Source organism: Panthera onca, chromosome A1 (genome assembly GCF_046562875.1).
Source record: "Panthera onca isolate mPanOnc1 chromosome A1, mPanOnc1 haplotype 2, whole genome shotgun sequence".
Taxonomy (NCBI): domain Eukaryota; kingdom Metazoa; phylum Chordata; class Mammalia; order Carnivora; family Felidae; genus Panthera; species Panthera onca.
In genome coordinates this window covers 66961016-66978939 of record NC_138339.1, presented here as the reverse complement: position 1 = coordinate 66978939, position 17924 = coordinate 66961016, and the positions used below count along the sequence as shown (strand labels likewise).

Genomic DNA, 17924 nt, shown 5'->3' with positions numbered 1-17924 from the left:
AGCTGACCACACACTTGCAGGAAGAGTGTTTCTCTAACAGACGTGTTGCCATCCTTTCTTGTATTTGTGTGTGACTTCCTTGCTCTTCCAGTTTTTATTTTTTTAATGTTTTATTTATTCTTGAGAGAGAGAGCATGAGCGAGGGAGGGGCAGAGAGAGAGAGAGGGACACATAATCTGAAGCAGATTCCAGGCTCTGAGCTGTCAACACAGAGCCCGACGTGGGGCTTGAACCCACAAGCCATGAGATCATGACCTGAGCCGAAGTTGGTCGCTCAACCAACTGAGCCACCTAGGCGCCCCCTCCAGTTCTTAATTATATTCCATTTCCCTGATTTTTCGTTAGATAACTTCCCATTCATTCCAAGTTTTAAAAGGCAGCTAAATAGAAATTGGGGATAAATGGGGTTTCTTTGGCTGTTTTGACCTAATATACTATTTTCTAGTCCCCAGCTCTGACCCGGGCTTTCGATTTAATGTGAAGCATCACAGGTTTGATATTTACATGTTAAACAGTATTGCAGGAGGGGCACTTGGGTGGCTCAGTCGGTTAAGTGTTCGACTCTTGGTTTCAGCTCAGGTCATGATCTCGGGGTTGCTAGTTAGTTTGAACCCCATGTGGGGGCTCTGCACTGACGGTGCCGCAAAGCCTGTTTGGAATTCTCTCCCTCTCGCAAAATAAAAAGAAATTAAACAGTATTGCAGAAGGACAGCCTTACCCTTTAATGAACACAGTTAAAGTACATCATGGAATTAGAAATATTTATTCAGAATATAAGAATGTTTGTAAAATATTATAAATGTCTCTGTATAAATAAATGGAGTTTTTTTTTAAATTCTATATCAAATAACACAAAGTAGCTATTTTACAGCAGCTAAAACTAAAGGCATCTGGAAACATTTAAAGCATACAAGAATCTAAAAAATTACAAGGTATAGTACAGTGTTAAGTGGCAACTTTAAAATGAGACTCTCAGTACAAACAGTAGAACAATACTGACAAATGCAAACTTAGTCACATGTGCTTTAATAACTGACAGTACATTCAAGCAGGTTTTTCTAATTCAAGTGGTTTAAAAAGCACATTTTCAAATAGGAAACTGAAATCTCATGCAAAGTAAATAAGTCTTGATAATATGTCAAGAAACTGATTAGAAATAGAAAAGTGAACATTTCATTATCTTTGCATTAGGTTCAAACAAAAGCAGATTCTTATTAGGGGCTCTCACTTGGCAGTCCTGACAGGAACACTCTCCGTGAATTCTAGGAGTTCTACAAACAGAACATTTTCTACATGGATTTGATTTGCAAAAAGTGCCAAAGTGAAAAATACAGCAAGAACTACCTAAAGGCAGGTCATCTGTGTGAATGGAGGGTGAGAATTCTGTATATAGCTTGCTTTATTCTGCTGAGCTGGGATTTCAAATGATTAGTGGGTGATTTGTAGCAACCTTGACTATGGAAAAAATCAAGTCAAGGGTATGGTTAGGGTCTGGTTATTCCAGTAGCAGTTGCTGTTACTGGGCAATGATTTCTTGGTCACATGTAAGATCTTCTATGCAATGTGATAAGAGAATTTATCAAATATTAATCACAAATGCAACCATTGTTTATGTGAAACTGTCTTCCTCTGTATAGGAATTGGTAAAATGAGAACGCATGTATAACTGCTTTTCAGCTTGTACCCTTTTCACTTGTTTATATTTTAATAGCCATGGAGTGCTCAGTGATGATACGGTGGCAGCAGCCACCATCATTAATAGTTCTTTTTCCAATTCTAAAAAGTCCATGCTTGGCAGCCTAAGGCATGTCTCTATTAGTGAGTCACATGAAATTAATTAGAAAGTAACTTCGAGCGTGTGAAATGGGGAACTTGAGAAGGCCACAGAGTCAGCGCTCACTTGAGCCCAGCTGACATGAACACAGGTTTCAGCGACCCAGAAGAGGATTTGGATAAACTTCAGTAAGAACTGTGTGTGCAGCAGGTAGAGTTTGCAAGCCTCAGTGAGAGGTGATGATTGTGTCAAATAGGCCATTGGACTGGATAAATCGAAAAACATTTGCTGTGTGGTGTTTTTTTTTTTTTTTTTTTTTTGGAGATTTTAAAAATACTATTCTACAAAGCTGTCATTTCAGAAAAAACCTCCTCCAAAATGTTGCTTCTGCTCCCTTCCCTCCCAAAATGCCTTGGCAGCCCTATGACTGCACCCTGTTAAATTCAGTGAAATTTCACTCTTCAGGTGATTCTTTCCCTTTGGGTCTCTGCTGCATCTAGAAATGTACATACAGCTGTAAACTAAGTGAACATGATCTTTGCACTTTCTGCAGTTTCACAGATGAGACCTAACTCCCAGTTAGGCATTTGCAAATGGCTTCAAGTTTTATGGATCCTTAGGATTTCCGTAAGTCATTAATAAAAGCTTTGGTCATTTTCTGTACTCCTGATGTCTCTTCTCACTACTTTACTTAGAACATGAACATGATATTCTAAACACGTGAGAGCTTTGAGTTAATTGATAGAATTAAGAATTTTTAGGATACTGTAGAGGTTCTTAAATTCATGTCATTCCAAGACTGGAGTCTTCCAGTCCAGATGAGCTAAAACTATGGGGTGTTTTTTTTTTTCCTTCATTTAGAAGAACATAATTGGATCTGTATGTAGGTGGGAATTAGGAGATCTTCAAATAGTTTCAAGTTTTTCTTAGAGCAGTAAAATCCTTACTAGCCTCATCCTAACAGTTTTTGAGAAAAAAAATCGCATTGGGTCTAATTGGGACTGCCTTTCTGGAGTAGAATGTCAGGGCTCTAATTAAGTTCTCTGAGATCCCTGTAGAAAGTACTGACGCAGGCTCAGAGGAGGACTCAGCAACAGGTGCACGCATCTCCAAGGAGAATTAAGCAATTATGTTTAACTGGCGCTTAATTTTTTTATTAACCGAACATTCCAGTTTCAGGCAACATGGATATTAACTTCAGGAACTTGACATGCTTGCAGATGAGAGCGAATATGAAACAGTTAATTACCTGCATTGGCAGTGATGAAACATCTAGTGTGTACCGCTGGGGCTGGAGCATGAGCTGGAGGAAGGGCATGAGAAATCTCACCTGTCTGATCACACAAGATACTTAATCATAAATAACTTCTGGTATGTCTCAAAGAGGAATCTTCCCACCTGCAAGTCCATTGAAGTTCTGGCAGCTGGTGCAGATGGGGTTTGGCAGAACATCAGATCAGTTGGCGGGCCCACACATGGATGCCGCTCCAGCCACAGACTGCAGTCTCTTTTGCCCGATTTTTGCCTTAATTCGGCAGTGGGAAATACAACCCTAAGGAACTGTGAGATGGAGCCTTTCTTCCTGTGTCTCTCTGAGAGCCAGAGACTGAACTCTGAACAGAGAAGGTGACTGCCTAAAAGGAGTAACCACTGAGGAAGCCAGAAAACAAAAACATGAAAGTCAAATCTGTTTCATTGTTTACCTTTTATGGAGAGGTCAATAAACCAGCTTCTATTTAGAAAGAAAAACTCAGGTTTTCAGGCACCTGCAATTTTTTTACTTTTAATCAATGTGGTTCTAGTGGGACTCATGATTAGAATAAATCAGTGCCTCTTGGTTCACCTTCAACCAGCATCTTGTCTTAGGGAGTATTTGAAAAACACAAGGAAAGGAAATCAACTATTTAATTGCTTTTTTATTCCACACCTTTATAAAAGTAACAGTTTTCTGGGGAAATAGTTTGGATCTAGTCACCACATATTAAAAAGTATGATGTTGAAGGATAAACTCAAAGGAGACCAGGTAGGGTAATACTGGGCTTAAAATGGAGGAGCTGAGACCTCCCGAGTCTGAAAGAGTTACATGACCCTATATGACTCACCTAAAAGAGTGAGTTCTCTTCTAACTTGGACCAAGAATGGTAGACAGAGGTCAGCAGACGATTTTATTCCTATGTCAGCTATACCTTTCAGTGTTGGTGAAATTGAAACTTCTGATGCCTGTACAGTCAACAGAAGAGCCATGAATGGTTTCCCACCCTGGATATCCCAGTTGGCTAAGGGGAGGCCATTTCCCCTAGGCAGACTGGAAAAATGGGGAAAACCAGCATTTTGCCTTTTAAACCCCTTTTGCACATACTTTTTTAGCCATAAAATTTTCCTTATGACAAAATGAAACTTTATCACAAGCGTAAAAATTAAGAAAAAAAAAATCACAAGAACCATCTTTGCTAAATAGTAGATACATAACAGAAACAGGAGCCAGTGGGCACTTTCACAGTGATCAAAGCAGCCAAAAGCTGGTCCTTCCAGACTTACACTGGTTTTTTGTTTTGTTTTGTTTGAAGGCAGGCAGCTTCACTGCTGGCCTGAGAAAGAAGGGTGATCGCTTTTGGGAAAGAACTGCCCTGCCCTCCAAGGTGGTGGCTGGAGTAGCCTTCGCCATTGCAAAGAAGGCTTGAGGAACTCAGGTTGTCTGAAAACAGACCTTTAGTAGTTCACAGATATTGGGGCTGTAATGTGACCTGGTCATAAACAAAACTTCGTGCACTGTGGCATTGGGATACAGTTCTCAGGAGACTGGGTGGATCTTCAGGTGCTACAGAATGAAAGGCAAGTGGTCTTTGAAAATGTCAGTGTAGGGTAACTACAGAAGAACTGAAAGACAGGAATGGAATAATGAATTTAAGATGGTGGAGGCCTTCCTGAAAGAATTCAGGTACTTTGGTCCCCGCCCAGCCCTGTCAGCATTTTTCTTGAGATTTAACCTGTTTAAGGACTAAGTACCGTATACTAACTGCCATTTCTCTAGGGGGATAAAAGGAGGTCTCAACAACCATTTCTTCACCCCCTGCCCTTCCTAACAGCAGAAGTAAAGTTGAACTGGTGGTTCAGTAGCAGTCTCTTCAATAGGTGGTATCAGCCTGCAAAACATTCAGTCTACTCCATGTCCTGCCTCTTGCCTTTAGAGAAAGAGAGGTCCAGAGCTATGTTTCTCGTCCTGTGCATGAGCTTTGTTTGATTCATGCAGAACAGCAATTATGTGGTGCCCTGGGGTGGGCAAAAGTACTAATGCTCCTCTGCTCTTGAAGAAACTCCTGGTAAAATTTTAGTTCCACTATATGTATCAATAGGACTATCTCAGCTCTAAATCTTGGCTTTAATAAGGCTCCACTGGGAGGGAAAATCCCAGAGTCAAAAGAAAGTGCCCTTCCCATCCCTACATCCACAGTGAGAGGTGAAAGAAGTGCTCATTCTCCCAAACAGCTGTCAGGCATAGCCCTGGGGTTGCTCCCCCTGTAACTTCAAATGTATCAGGGACCAGAAGCAATGCCTACGCACCACCCCCCTGTAATCTACCTTCCAGAGCACCTCTGAGCGACCGTCTGTCTTGGGGTTGGTAGTGGGACTTGAACACCAAAGGCCTGGTTGCAATAAGCAAATCAGTTCTAGAGGCTGAAGACAACCCCTCCCCACTCCCATGTTTTGTCAGCATTTATCCCTGAAGAAGAAAGAGGAGAAATGGGATGTCAAAGATAAGGAAAGAATGGACAGTCTTGTAAAACACATGCTGAGGGTACCACCGGTACACAAGCTCCAGAACAGGTGGGAGAGTGACTGCCGGGGCTGAGAGCAGAAGCAAGGCCTACTGAGCATGGCGCACAGAGCAGGTATTTACAGGCTGTCCGTGGGCCTGGAAGGGGAGGGGCGGGAGCCTCTGGATAGTCTACACGGTGTCACCAGGCCACTCACCCCTGGGGCTGATGAGTCCATGGCACTCCACTATGCAGGTGCTGACCTACCTGCCAACCTTCCTTTTTGTCACTCTCCCACCAGGTGCTCTGCCTCCGGGGTGCTTCTGTCCCCGGTGAACTGCTAGAGTTTAGCTTCCATGGAAGGAGCTTTGGTGCCCAAGTGCTGATTAAAGTGAAGTTTCATTGGTGTGTGGCCTTGAGTTCTCCTCCTCCAGCAGAGCTATTCTTTGCTTGAGCATCCTCACTTGGGTCTCGTGTCTCTCCACCATGGCCATCATCTGAGACTCCAACTTCTTCAGTTTGTTCTGATGCTTCTTCTTTGCTTTCTCATAGGCAGCCACCAAGTTGCTGTGGGAGGAGAGGGGAGGAGAAGGACGAATTATTTGAGGAGTGTTGAGGCACACACTACTGTCTGCTGGGTAACCAGGTCCAGAGAGCGGTCCCTCGGTCTCTAAAGTAGGAATCTGAAGTCAGGTGTTCGGCGCTCATGGCCATGCACCTGTTGGCTTAACTGTAGTTAGTTTCTGTGCTAGAGACTTCTCCCTAATCTGTTAGGAGGAGTGTAAACCAACAACCCAGACTAGCCACATCCAAAATCAGTAACAGAAAAGGCAGCTGAATTCCAGAAATCTGTCATTTAAATACAAACGGTGAATCTGGATCTTTTTGTTGTTCCACGGCTGCCTACAACAGATGGTCAAGTGTAAACTACCAAGAGTGTTCCTCAAGCCCTGCAGTCTAAGTGACCTCACCTAGGAGGTGGGCACAGAGGCTCCGATGACTTCTCTTTACGCTTTGGGCTGGTGGGATTCAGAGCACGAGGCCATAAACTAACATTGCCAGCCAAACACGGAATATAAGCCTTTGTGAACTTACAAAGTTCTTACAAAGAACTTATAAAGAGCATGGTGGAAGAGAACAGGGGGTGAGCAAGTCCTAATACCCTCTCTGGTTCAAAATAGCACCCCAGTCCATTCCATGTACAGTGAGGTCCTCCAAGTGTGGTCTGAGAACAGACTCCCAGAGATTCCCAAAACCCCCTCAGGAGAGGCCTTGGAGGTCCTTTACCTCCTAACTACGCATCTGTGTGAAGCTAGATATTCCTGATTTATTTCAAAACAATATATTGCCTGTAGAAATGGATGTGTGCCCTATTACACCAGTTTATTTTGAGAGAGCGCGCATGTGTGCAACAGGTGGGGGGGAGGGGCAGAGGGAGGGAGAGAGAATCCAAAGCAGGCTCTGCGCTGACAGCGTGGACGCAATCCTTCGACAACCTGTAAGATCACGACCTGAGCAGATACCAAGAGTTGGATGCTCAACCAACTGAGCCACCCAGGCGCCCCTAAACCAGACATTAAATAGATTTCCAAACTGTAAAAACGGTACCACTTTTCTAATTATCTTTTTGGAAAATAGTTATTTTTTAAATAAGTGCCAGTTGTATTATATGTAAATTTATTTTATTTTCTTGTAAATGAATAAAAAGTTACAGACATTTGTCTCGGTTTTAGTTTCTAAAGTGAGATTTATCAATAAATATTTTGAAAACAAAGTTCTTTGAGTTCCTCAAGTTTTGTGAACATAAAGGGGTCCTGAGCCCAAAAAGTTTGAGACTGCTGCCTTAGAGCAGTACTCTGTAAAGTGTTCCACCAGATATTAAGTGTTGATCAAATAGGGGTGCCTGGCTGGCTCTGTTGGTAGAGTGAGCGTCTCCATCTTGGAGTCGTGAGTTCAAGCCCCACGTCAGGGGCAGAGTTTACTTAAGACAAATAAATACAAAATAAATGCTCAAGAAAGGTTCTGTAGCCAATTTTGTTTGGAAGACGTTGGCTTAAACACAAACATATCTTTTCATTGTAGGACTTCTCAGAACCTTTACTGTGTTAGTTGTTAAGGGGACCACAGTGTGCTGTATTTCCCAAACATGTGGCCCAAGGACAGGCCTTTACTGAGTATTTCTTAGTCATCTATGTAACATACATAACACTATGTAATGCTCTAGGGAAGACCAGGCTGGGGGAGTGGGGGAGGGCAGGTGAGGACTTTTCATTCCAGTACTGGTTTCCAGTAATTATGGAGCTGCCCTCCCTGGTGTGGGAGTCCAGGCACCCTTGGGAATCCACAAATGGAGACTTTACCTGTTGGCTCGCTTTAGGTCATTCACAAACTCTGCTGATTGCTGGTGTCGGATTTCACTGCTCTTGGTTAGTCTTTCCAAGGCGCTCACCAGCTCTTGCACTCTGGCCTTTAACTTCTTTTCTCTGTATCAAAGGAGAGACAGAGCACGCCTTGAGTAACTTGACATGATGGGGGTGGTGGCTATTACCCTGCAAGTGGTGGCAGAGAGGAAGGTTTAGCTTGTAAAGTCAAAAGGCAGGTATGAAGAGGAAGTTACTAGAGGGCTCAAGAGTTCACCTTCCGCTCAGCAGAACCAGAACATCTCAGCACTGCTTTCTTTAATGAGAAGAGCCCCTTAGAGATCTCAGCTCTCCGTCTTGTGTCACAAAGGAATAAGGCGGGAGGTTGTAGCCTTCCAGCTATGGGAAGTAAGCCAGTCTAGAAGTTTCTGCTTGGGCATACCAAATGCTCAGCCACAAGTACAGCTTGACCACAAAACCTTATCTGGGGCCCACACTCCTCTTTTCCAAGTGTGCTGAAGCATCTCTTGAATCACCCTGATTTGAGTACAAAACCTCTGGTGTGGGCTGCCTACCCTGGACAAGTCCCTTGTACTTGTGAAATCAACATGTACTACTTTTGCAGAAACAGAAAAAGCAGTACTGATGGAGTGGAAATCAATATTCTCATTTTAAAGGTCCTTGTTCCCCCTTTAAAGTACTTAAATTAGATTTGCACTTTGAAAACCCCCTGCCCCATGGTTTCAAGTTCCTTGGGCTCTTTCCTGCTAGAGGAACTCAAAGTAATTGACTTAGGGTTCAGTTATGGGAGGTTTCTGGTGTCCAATGTGCATATTGCCTTCCTGTGATTTCCTCAAGAGCGTGAGACCTGGGCAGGGAAGCATTAATGAGACCTTCCCTCAAGAGGCACAGTGTTACCACATAGTCCTAAGTGTTACATGCAGCACCATCTGATATGGTTTATTTGAATTCACTCACCAGGTTCCCCCATTAGCGTGTAGGCTCTACGGTGGCAAAGACCTTACTCAAATATACTCTGGTGGTACCCAGCACCATGCCTGGGTGACAGCTTCTCCGGGACAAAAGTTGTTAAAATAGTTTCATAACAACTCACTGAAGGTATCAGATTCCTTGGAGCATAATGAGAAACCAGGATTTACAGAAGAAATTCCTCTAAAAATGATGCATGAGTGGATGACAAATGTACATGAGCACAACTGTTCTGTAAGACAATTTGGAAGCATGTAGCAAAATAAAAAGTGAACATACTCCTTGAGTAGACAACCTGATTTCAAGGAATTATTCTTACAGCACATGTAGGTGCCTAAAGACACATGAGATTACAGCTGGACTCACTTCAGTACTGGTTACAACAGCTAAGAATGGGGACCAACCAGGGGACTGGCTAAGTTCATCAAGGTATACTGGTTCTATTGAAATGCCCTGCAACTATTTGTTAAAAATGCAGATCATCGTGCACTGGCATGGAAAGGTATCTGATATATCGTCAAGTGAAAAGGCCAAGTTCTACTGGATGCCAGTTTTGCAAAGACAACTAAAAATCTGAGCGAGAACGGCTCAGACACTAACAACTACCAGACCAGACACTCTTAACAGACCAGAGAGCTACCCACCACTCAACAACAGGTAACTCCCAGAAGGGGTGACTGAAGGCTCTCATGTTCTACTTTACTCACTTCTGCATTGCTTAAAGTTTTTGTAACTTTTTGTATGCTTTTTGTAAAGTGTGTGAGAACCAGTCTCAGTGGTAACGCTTCCTGTAGGAGGGCTGTGGGAGGGTGCACAGATGGGCTAGCCCTTCCTGGCTTTTCAAATATCTTTTACGTTTCTGCCTCCAGTTACTCTAAGCGCAAGTCGGGCTTTCCGACAAGCTCACTAATGAAAGAACTGCGACACAAAAATCTAGGCTTGCTTTTGTGAGGATGGAGGGGGAAAGATCTTTTTAAAGGAAACCTAACAACCAGCCCTAAATCCCGATGACTACTCAGTGAATCCTCTCACCCACCCTAAGGGAACTGGAGCCAGGGCGGCTGCAGAGCAATTCCTGAGGAATGTGAGTGTCTTAGGGGCCTTAGCAGCCCCCAGGAGATCTCAGATCTGGTTGCATTTACTACTGTAATGCAGAGAGCGGACCATTTTCTAGCAGAAGTGAGAAGTGTCATGGAGGGTGGTGACAGGCAGCCCTCTGTCAGCTGAGGCAATGTGAGGACAACAGGAAAGATTTCTCCCTCTTCCTTCTGGCTATTAAGAATGGGGAAGGAGTTATTTGTCCTACATTTTTTGTTACTGTTCCTATTCTTTTGTCTTTTGTTCTAAAGTTGATGAATAGTGTAAAGGGGAAAAAAAATCATGAAGTGAATTTAAAATGTCACCATGAACTCAATAAACTCAAAACAAAAAAACTGCCCAGAGCGATACCCTTTCCCACCCCAATTCCATCCACACCCCTGCCCCACCAGCCTAGAGAATATGGAAATCCCAGGCTCACCACAAAACAAAGGGTTCCTTTGCCCCAATACCCAGGCCCCTGGGGGACCGGAGGGAATTTTTCCGGACCTGGCAGGCTTTTCAGGACCAGGAAGACAGAGGAGAGGCCCTGCCCAACCCTGGGGGGCAGGGGCACACCGGGAGCTGCGAGTTGCCTCTAAGAACTCCCTGGGCCTCAGGAAGGAGATGAGAGTGCACCTGTTTGTACAGATCCCAGGACAGAACCAGGATGCTGATTTATTTACTGATACAAAGATGAGGCCAAATTTCAAACCTAAACCTAAAACATGGGTTACTTTACCTGTTTTCATTTGAGTGAGGCAGACACCTGTCATACGAGTCATGGTTCCAAGTGTCACTCGTCGACTGAAATACTAAACCACTTTGAAGTGACCATGAAAGAGGACTTTACCTCCATTTTGACCTTAGTCTGCACTTTCCAATTAAGTTTTTCTTTCCATTTTATCTCTGAACCCAGGCAAAAGACGTGCAGGCAAAGCATCCCCTGATGGGAACCGAAACTATCCCCTTAAGCAATGACTACCCTGACCCAGCAAAACCCTGCACGCACCCCCTGACCTCTGTCCCACATTTTCCCTACATAAACCTAGAAGTATCTTCAGCACTTGGAGGCAGTATTTAAGCCAACAGTTCACGTCTTCCCGGTGTTGGCCTCACTCAAGTAAATTCCCTTCTTGTATCACTACCACTCACCTCTCTGCCTTTGGATTTTGTCAGTGGTGAGTGGCCAAACTTGGTCTGTGTGACCCCCAGCACAGGTGCTCTTGCACCCCTGTGCCCCAGCTACAACTCTACATCCACACCACCAGTACGACAGCACTAGCCACCGCAGCCATCTGAGCACCTGAAGCATGGCTGGTCCAAACCCAGATATGCTGCAAGTGTAAATACACACCAAACTTTCAAGACTTGATGTGGGAAAAAAAAGAAAAAACGTAAAATATTTCAACAACTTTTAAAATATCCTGGGGTGCCTGGGTGGCTCAGTCGGTTAAGCGTCCAACTCTTGATTTTGGCTCAGGTCACGATCCCATGGTTCGTGGGATCTGTGAGCCTGCTTGGGATTCTCTGTTTCCCTATCCCTCCCCCCCTGCTTGCGTGCTCGAGCACGTGCATGCATTCTCTCTGTCTCTAAATAAACTTAAAAATAATAAAAATATTGGGGTGCCTGGGTGGCTTGGTCAGTTGAGCGTCCGACTTCGGCTCAGGTCATGATCTCATGGTTCGTGAGTTCAAGCCACACGTAGGGCTCTGTGCTGACAACTCGGAGCCTGGAGCCTGCTTCGGATTTTGTGTCTCCCTCTCTCTCTGCTCCTCCCCTTCTAGCTCTCTCTCTCTCTCTTAAAAATAAACATTGAAAAAAAAATAAAAATATTGATTATATGTTAAAATGATATTTTAGATATATTGAGCTAAACATTTTACTAGAGTAAATTTCATCTTTTGTTTTTTCAAGTTTTAAACGTGGCTACTAATAAAGTTTAAATTGCCCACGTGACTTCCATTTGTAACCTGTGTTCTGTCACCAGGGGACCAGGGCACATGCTTGCAGCACAGCACCAGGGGTCACCCTGGATTCCATGTCAGTAGGTTTGGGGTGAGGCCCAGGAGCACCCAGGTGATTCTAACTACCAAGCAAATTTACGAAATGGGTAAGGTTAAGTGTTCCTCACCAGATGTATGATGTACTTCACGCGGTCTCAGAAGGTTCTGGATCTGAATGTGATATGACATGCAGGGGGGCACACTTTCCTTAAGTCTACCACTTTCCTCAGTTTCTGGAAGTTCTTATTCCAGTCATTTTGGAACTTCAGTCATTCACATCCTGTTCCTTCTAGTTTCTGGTTCAAATTTTTCTTGGCCTTTAGCCGAGAAAGAATTTATAGTGTGTCTAGATAAGATAATGAGGCTAACACACCACTTTCTTGGCTCCACACAGAAAAGAAAGTAAACATTAAACACGACATGCTCCCTCTGCCCCTCCAATACGGTGTTTTCCGGAATGCCCAGAACAACATCATCCCTGCCTTCTTCCTGGTTTCCTGACTCAGGAACGCGAGCCTCCCCCGGCAGGTGAAAAGTCTCTCTTTTTTGGTAGCACTCTCACTGTGCAAGCCTGCGGCACCTGCCTGCGCACACATTTCAGTCAAGGGCCCCCTGCTCCACCCAGAACGATGGTCCTTCCTGCTCCCCGAGGGTCCTGTGAGCCTCTCACCACAGAGCCAGGGGCGGTTTTTCTTTTCAATGTGAGCACCTGTAAGTGGCAGCACATGTGTGGTCCAGAGAGGGCCGCAGTGCCCGGGAGGAGGGGAGGGCTCACCAGCCACCAGGGAGGGGGTACGCTGTCTCCAAAACAAAAAGGCCGGTGGGCGCTATAATCACAAACCCAAACGTGGTGGGCGCACCAGGGAAGCAACAGGGCGAGAGGCTGTGAGGCCGTCAGGAGACCTTCCGCAAGGCTGCGATCAGACCAAACCACGGGGAACTGCAGCCACACGGCCTGCAGTCTCTGGGTAATTGCTCGTTATACACAATTACTCAATAGCGAGAATCGTCTGCGTATGTGGTTCCTCTCTCCCTCCCCTTCCACTTGTGAACCCCAACAGGCTTCCTCTCCACTGCCACTACTCGTCAGGTCACCCAGGACCTCAGCTGCCTACCCCTTCCCCTCTTCCTGGTGCACGCACACCTTCATCCTTCACTCGGGAGCCCTGAGCCCACTCGGCCTTCCACCGTGTGGTCCCAGCTGTTCCGCACAGACTCCTCTTTCACTGCCCGACTCGAAATCCCCGAGTATTTAGGACTTGGGCCGTATTTTGCGTCCTACCCTTTCTTTCCTTGCCTCTCTCCATTCCCATTTACGTTCCTAAAAGTGACCTACATGCTGGAAGCTTCCAAGTTGTTATTTCCAGGCCCTTCCTTGGATCTCTGGACTTGTCTATTTGACATCTCTACTCAAGAGGCATCTATTTATCATGCCTGGAGCAGAACCTTCCAGATCATCGTTCCAATCCACCCTTCCTGCCCTGTCAGCAGACAGCAACACAGCCCAGCTGCAGTCACCAGTCTAGAATCAGCCCAACTCCTCCCTTTCCTTGTCCTCCACCTCCACTCAATGGCAATCCCCATCCACCAAGCCTTGTGAAAATTCTGCCCCACCGCCTAGAGGTCCAGGCTGCCCTCACTGCCGACCATGAGCGCCTCCTAACTGGGGTCTCTGCTTCACTTCTGCACCCTCTGGACTGGTCCTCACACAGCCGCTGGCTAATTCTTTAACAGGACAAATCAGATCATATTATTGTCCTTCAGTGCCTTCCACTTGCACTTAGAGTCAAGTCTGCGGTCTCACATTGATCTCAGAGGCCCTGCTTGACCCGACCTCTGCCTACCCAGTGTTGGGTATCACCCTCCACCTTGCAGCCTGGAATCCTCTCAGTTCCCAGCACACACTATGCTGTTTCCCACCACACAACCCTGTACTAGGTTCCCCCTGCTCGACATGTGCTTCTTCCACTTGGCTACCTTTCCTCTTTCTCATGTCAGCTTAAATGTCACCTCTTTGTGAAAGCCCACCTTGCCTACCCATCTAAACATACGTCCCAGAGGTATGCCGTCACAGTACCTTGTCATTTCCTCCATACTATTCATTGCAATCTGTATTTAATTAAAAAAACCCATCTCTATAGTGACTGTATCACCTCACTCTAGTTATTTCCCTCATGGTCATCATCAGAGTCTGTAACTACACTGACCTTTGAGAAAAGCCAGGCAGCGCTAACAGCAGTCTCTAAGTCCTTCACACAGATGGAATTATTTACTTCTCACAACGACCCTTGGCGGTCAGTGCTATTAGTACTCTTCTAGTTTTTCAGATGAGGAACTTGAGACCCACTTAAGCGACTTGCCAGTATGCCCGTGGAATTGGCATGTGTCCCACGGTCTGTGTGCAAGCCTGTGCTCTTCAGCATCTCGCTGTGGGTCACAAAGGGAGGCATGGGGTAGGGGGATAAAGACCTCTAGAGAAGAGCCCATGCCTGTGGCGCTGAGGATGAGGTGGCCCCAGGTAATGACGCTCTGCCGGTGTTAACGTTGGAGCGTGGCTACATTTTGCTGGGAGTGGCAGCAAGATGAGCATAACCATCTTTTCTGGCCCAGACTTTCCTGTGACCATGTTTCTTGCCCAGGAAGTGCAGCTATGTGTCCACAGGTGGGCCACTGCTTTTACCTGCGGCTGCAAGGCACTCTGCTTCTAGGAGATCTGGGGAAAGGCCTTTTATCTGGGCTCTGGGAGTGGAGGGGACGGAGGGGACGGAGGGGACGGAGAGGACAACAGAAATGAAAAGAAATGTCAGTTACCCAAGCTCTGCCCACCTCACGGGTGTGTGTGTGTTTGTGTGTGTGTGTGTGTGTGTGCGCGCGCGTGTGTGAGGTGAACATTGGTTTTTACCTATGCCCTTTGAGGCCCTGGCTCAGCAAGTTATTTACATGCTAATCAACTCATAGGTGCACTTTGTACCCCATTAACATCCTGCAGATCCACGTGTATCTACAGAATTCTAAGCACAACTTTTGTTATCTGATTGCTATTCTAAATCAGCCAAATACGAAGAATCAGCAGATACGAGTTTAATAAAATAGCACTGTTTAAAATAGTGGCCCTACTGACAAAATAGTGAAGATTCTGCTGCTGTTTTGCTCACGGGGGCTCCTGCTCTAAAAAGGACCACAGCTAATTCCCTCTTCATTTATTCTACTCTTTGTATGGCTCAAAGCCATTATTAATCCATAGCTGCTAATAACAGGGGTCAACTGGCGCCATCTTTTGTCCTTTCACGGACACGTGCTTCCTACAAGTCTGGAAGACTTCTAGAGCCGGGCACATTTTTGCAACTTGGACTTGGCTTTGAACTGAGAAGGCTCCTGGTCAGCACCTGTGGGGGCGTAGAGAAGAGCAGGTAGGTACACGGTGGAGGTGATAGGAAAGCTTCAGGAAGGTAAGTGTCCTACTGGAGGGGATGAGAGGTGGGGTCCACAGGTTGAGAGAGACACGGGCATAAGGTGAAGAGGATGCTCCCGGGAAGATGATTGTCCAGATGAACCTGGACTACAGACTCTGTACAGGAGAAACACCTGAAAACGGGCTAGCAAGCTAATACACAGACGATCTCGGATGCCAAGACACTGAAGATGTCTGCAGAGCAACCTGATCGGAAGTGTGCTGCTCAAAGGCATGTTTGGTGGCAGAACGCAGGGTGAGCCTAACGGCAGAATGACCAATCAGGATGCTACTCCCAGAGTCCTGAGGAGTCGAGGGCTAACCTCAGGAGAAGACAATGCAAATGGTCAGGAATGGCTAGGATTTTAAGGGAAAGAACCACCTATGCTAACAGGAGGTAGAGAGAGAAACTTCAAAGTTGTAATCCTGGATCATTAGAAAAATATAATTTGTAATAAGTAAGAATTCTGAAGAAGAGGCCAATTTCAAAGTGCAGGAGCCAACAGATTACAATTTGTTTTGGACATGCCGTTGTTTTTTTTTTAATACTTTTGTTGTTGTTAAGTTAGTTAGAGCATGAGCACGCACGTGCAAGCCAGGGAAGGACAGAGAGGGAGAGAGAATCCCAAGCAGGCTCCATGATGGCAGTGCAGAGCCCCACACAGGGCTCTATCTCACTAACTGAGATCACAACCTGAGCTGAGATCAAGAGTTGGACACTTAACTGACTGAGCCACACAGATGCCTCTGGACATGCTGTGTTTTGAGGCTCTAGCATTTTCTCTCTAGCAGAGAGAAATGAGGCTGAGAGAATTTAGGGACCATTTAGAAGGAACAAAGGCATCCGAGTTGAGGTCATATACCTGGGTGAGTAAGCCATGATCCCTGCCCAAAAGGGACTCTCCTTCTGCAAGGGGTGGCAGGTGAAACAGGGGGAGGGGAGGTTGGAACCAGGCACATGAGAAGCAGAGCAATTATGTGTTCTGTGATAGAAGCAAATTCAGGGCACAGGAACCAAAAAACACCAAACAGACCCATTTTATAGACAGGGTAGAGGCACAGTGACTTCAGTGCTTGGGGTATGGGGTTAGGTGATGTGAGGGCACGAGCAGCAGCAGGAGTGAAGCCCCAGAGGCACAACAGAGAATAAGTGGTCTGGTGTGACTCAGGGTGGCGGTGGGGGTGGTGGTGCACATGATAGGAGGTGAGGGTGGAGAATCAGGCAGGGGTCAGATCACACTGGCTAAGGAATTTGGACACCGACGACTGTGAGTCACTGGAAGGTTTTAAGTAACCAGGAGAACTGGGTAGAATTCTAAAATGGCCCCCAAGATCACAGGCGTGAATAGACACCTTCAACACACCAGTGATTCAATCAAAACTAACCTAGGTGCTGCTGTGAGAGATTTTTGCAGATGTAATTAAGACCCCAAACAGCTGATCTTTTAAGATAAGAAGATTATTCTGGGTAGACCTGACCTAATTAGGTGAGCCCTCAAAAGGGGCCGGGCTCTTCCTGGAAAAGATTTAAAGCAGGAAAGGGATTTGATGAGTGGGGAGGTTCTCCTTGCGGACTTTCAGAATGGAAGTGCAGAACGTATTTCAGAGGCCTCTAGGAGTCGAGTTATCACTGGCCAACAACCAGCAAGAAAATGCAAGGTGAGCCCTACAGCCACAAAGAACTGACCTGCCAACAGGCAGGAGTTGGAGGCAGATTCTTCCCGAGAGCCTCAGGAGAGCATGGCCCTAAGCGAGAGTAGCCGGTCATACTGTGCCTGGTATTTCTGACTCATGCACAACACGAGCTAATAAATGGGTGTGGTCTTAAACCACTAAGCTTGTGATGATTTGTTACATGGCAACAGGACGCTGGTGCAGGGTAACCATCAGATTTGCATCTCACAAAGTCACTTGGTGAGGCCCAAAGACCCCCGCCCAACTCCGCTGCGGCATTCTCGAGCACACACACGTGCTCCGGAGTCTCCTTCCTTGGACCCATTCCTCACAGATCTGCTCCTGCACAGCACCCTTCTCCAGCCAGCTCTCCCGTTCTCAACCAACTCCAGTTTGAATGACTGGCCACCTTGCTTTCAAACATCTTTTCCTGGTTCTTGTGTCACTCCTGCAGGTAGGTGTGTCGAGGTCTGTCATCTGCAATTCTTTGCCTCCTGACTTGCACACACACTGGCAGGCCCACGGGCCAGAGAGAATAGGAGGGGTTCCCGCTCCATCTCGATGAACTCTGAGACATTGCCTCCTGCACCCACTCCTTCTTGCCAGCTCCACTCCCAATTGGGACACATCCAGGTCCCCCAGATCTGGTGTCTCATGACCACACCAGTCAGGTGGGGCCCACCTGCCCTAGATGTCTCCTCTCAGGGATCTGATATGCAGCTCTTCTCCAAACTGCAGTGGGCTCGTTACTCCTCAGAGAGAGAAAAGGATGTCTAGGTGCATCTCTGCCTGATGAGTCGGGCACATCTGGTCCCTGGACAGAGTGGCCACGGTCA

At 46.1% G+C, this 17924-nt stretch overlaps 1 protein-coding gene across 4 annotated transcripts in view; it reads right to left on the bottom strand.

The window, feature by feature from the left end:
• Window positions 1-740: 740 nt before the first annotated feature.
• MCC (MCC regulator of Wnt signaling pathway) overlaps window positions 741-17924 on the bottom strand; it is a 439298-nt gene continuing 422114 nt past the window's right edge. For all 4 annotated transcript variants that reach the window (XM_060635191.3, XM_060635192.3, XM_060635194.3 and 1 more), the window contains 2 exons: window positions 7890-8012; window positions 741-6096 (listed from right to left, as the gene is read on the bottom strand). In XM_060635191.3, coding sequence (XP_060491174.1) covers window positions 5916-6096; window positions 7890-8012 — 304 coding nt within the window. In that variant the 3' untranslated portion in view covers window positions 741-5915. The remainder of the gene's footprint in view (window positions 6097-7889; window positions 8013-17924) is intronic.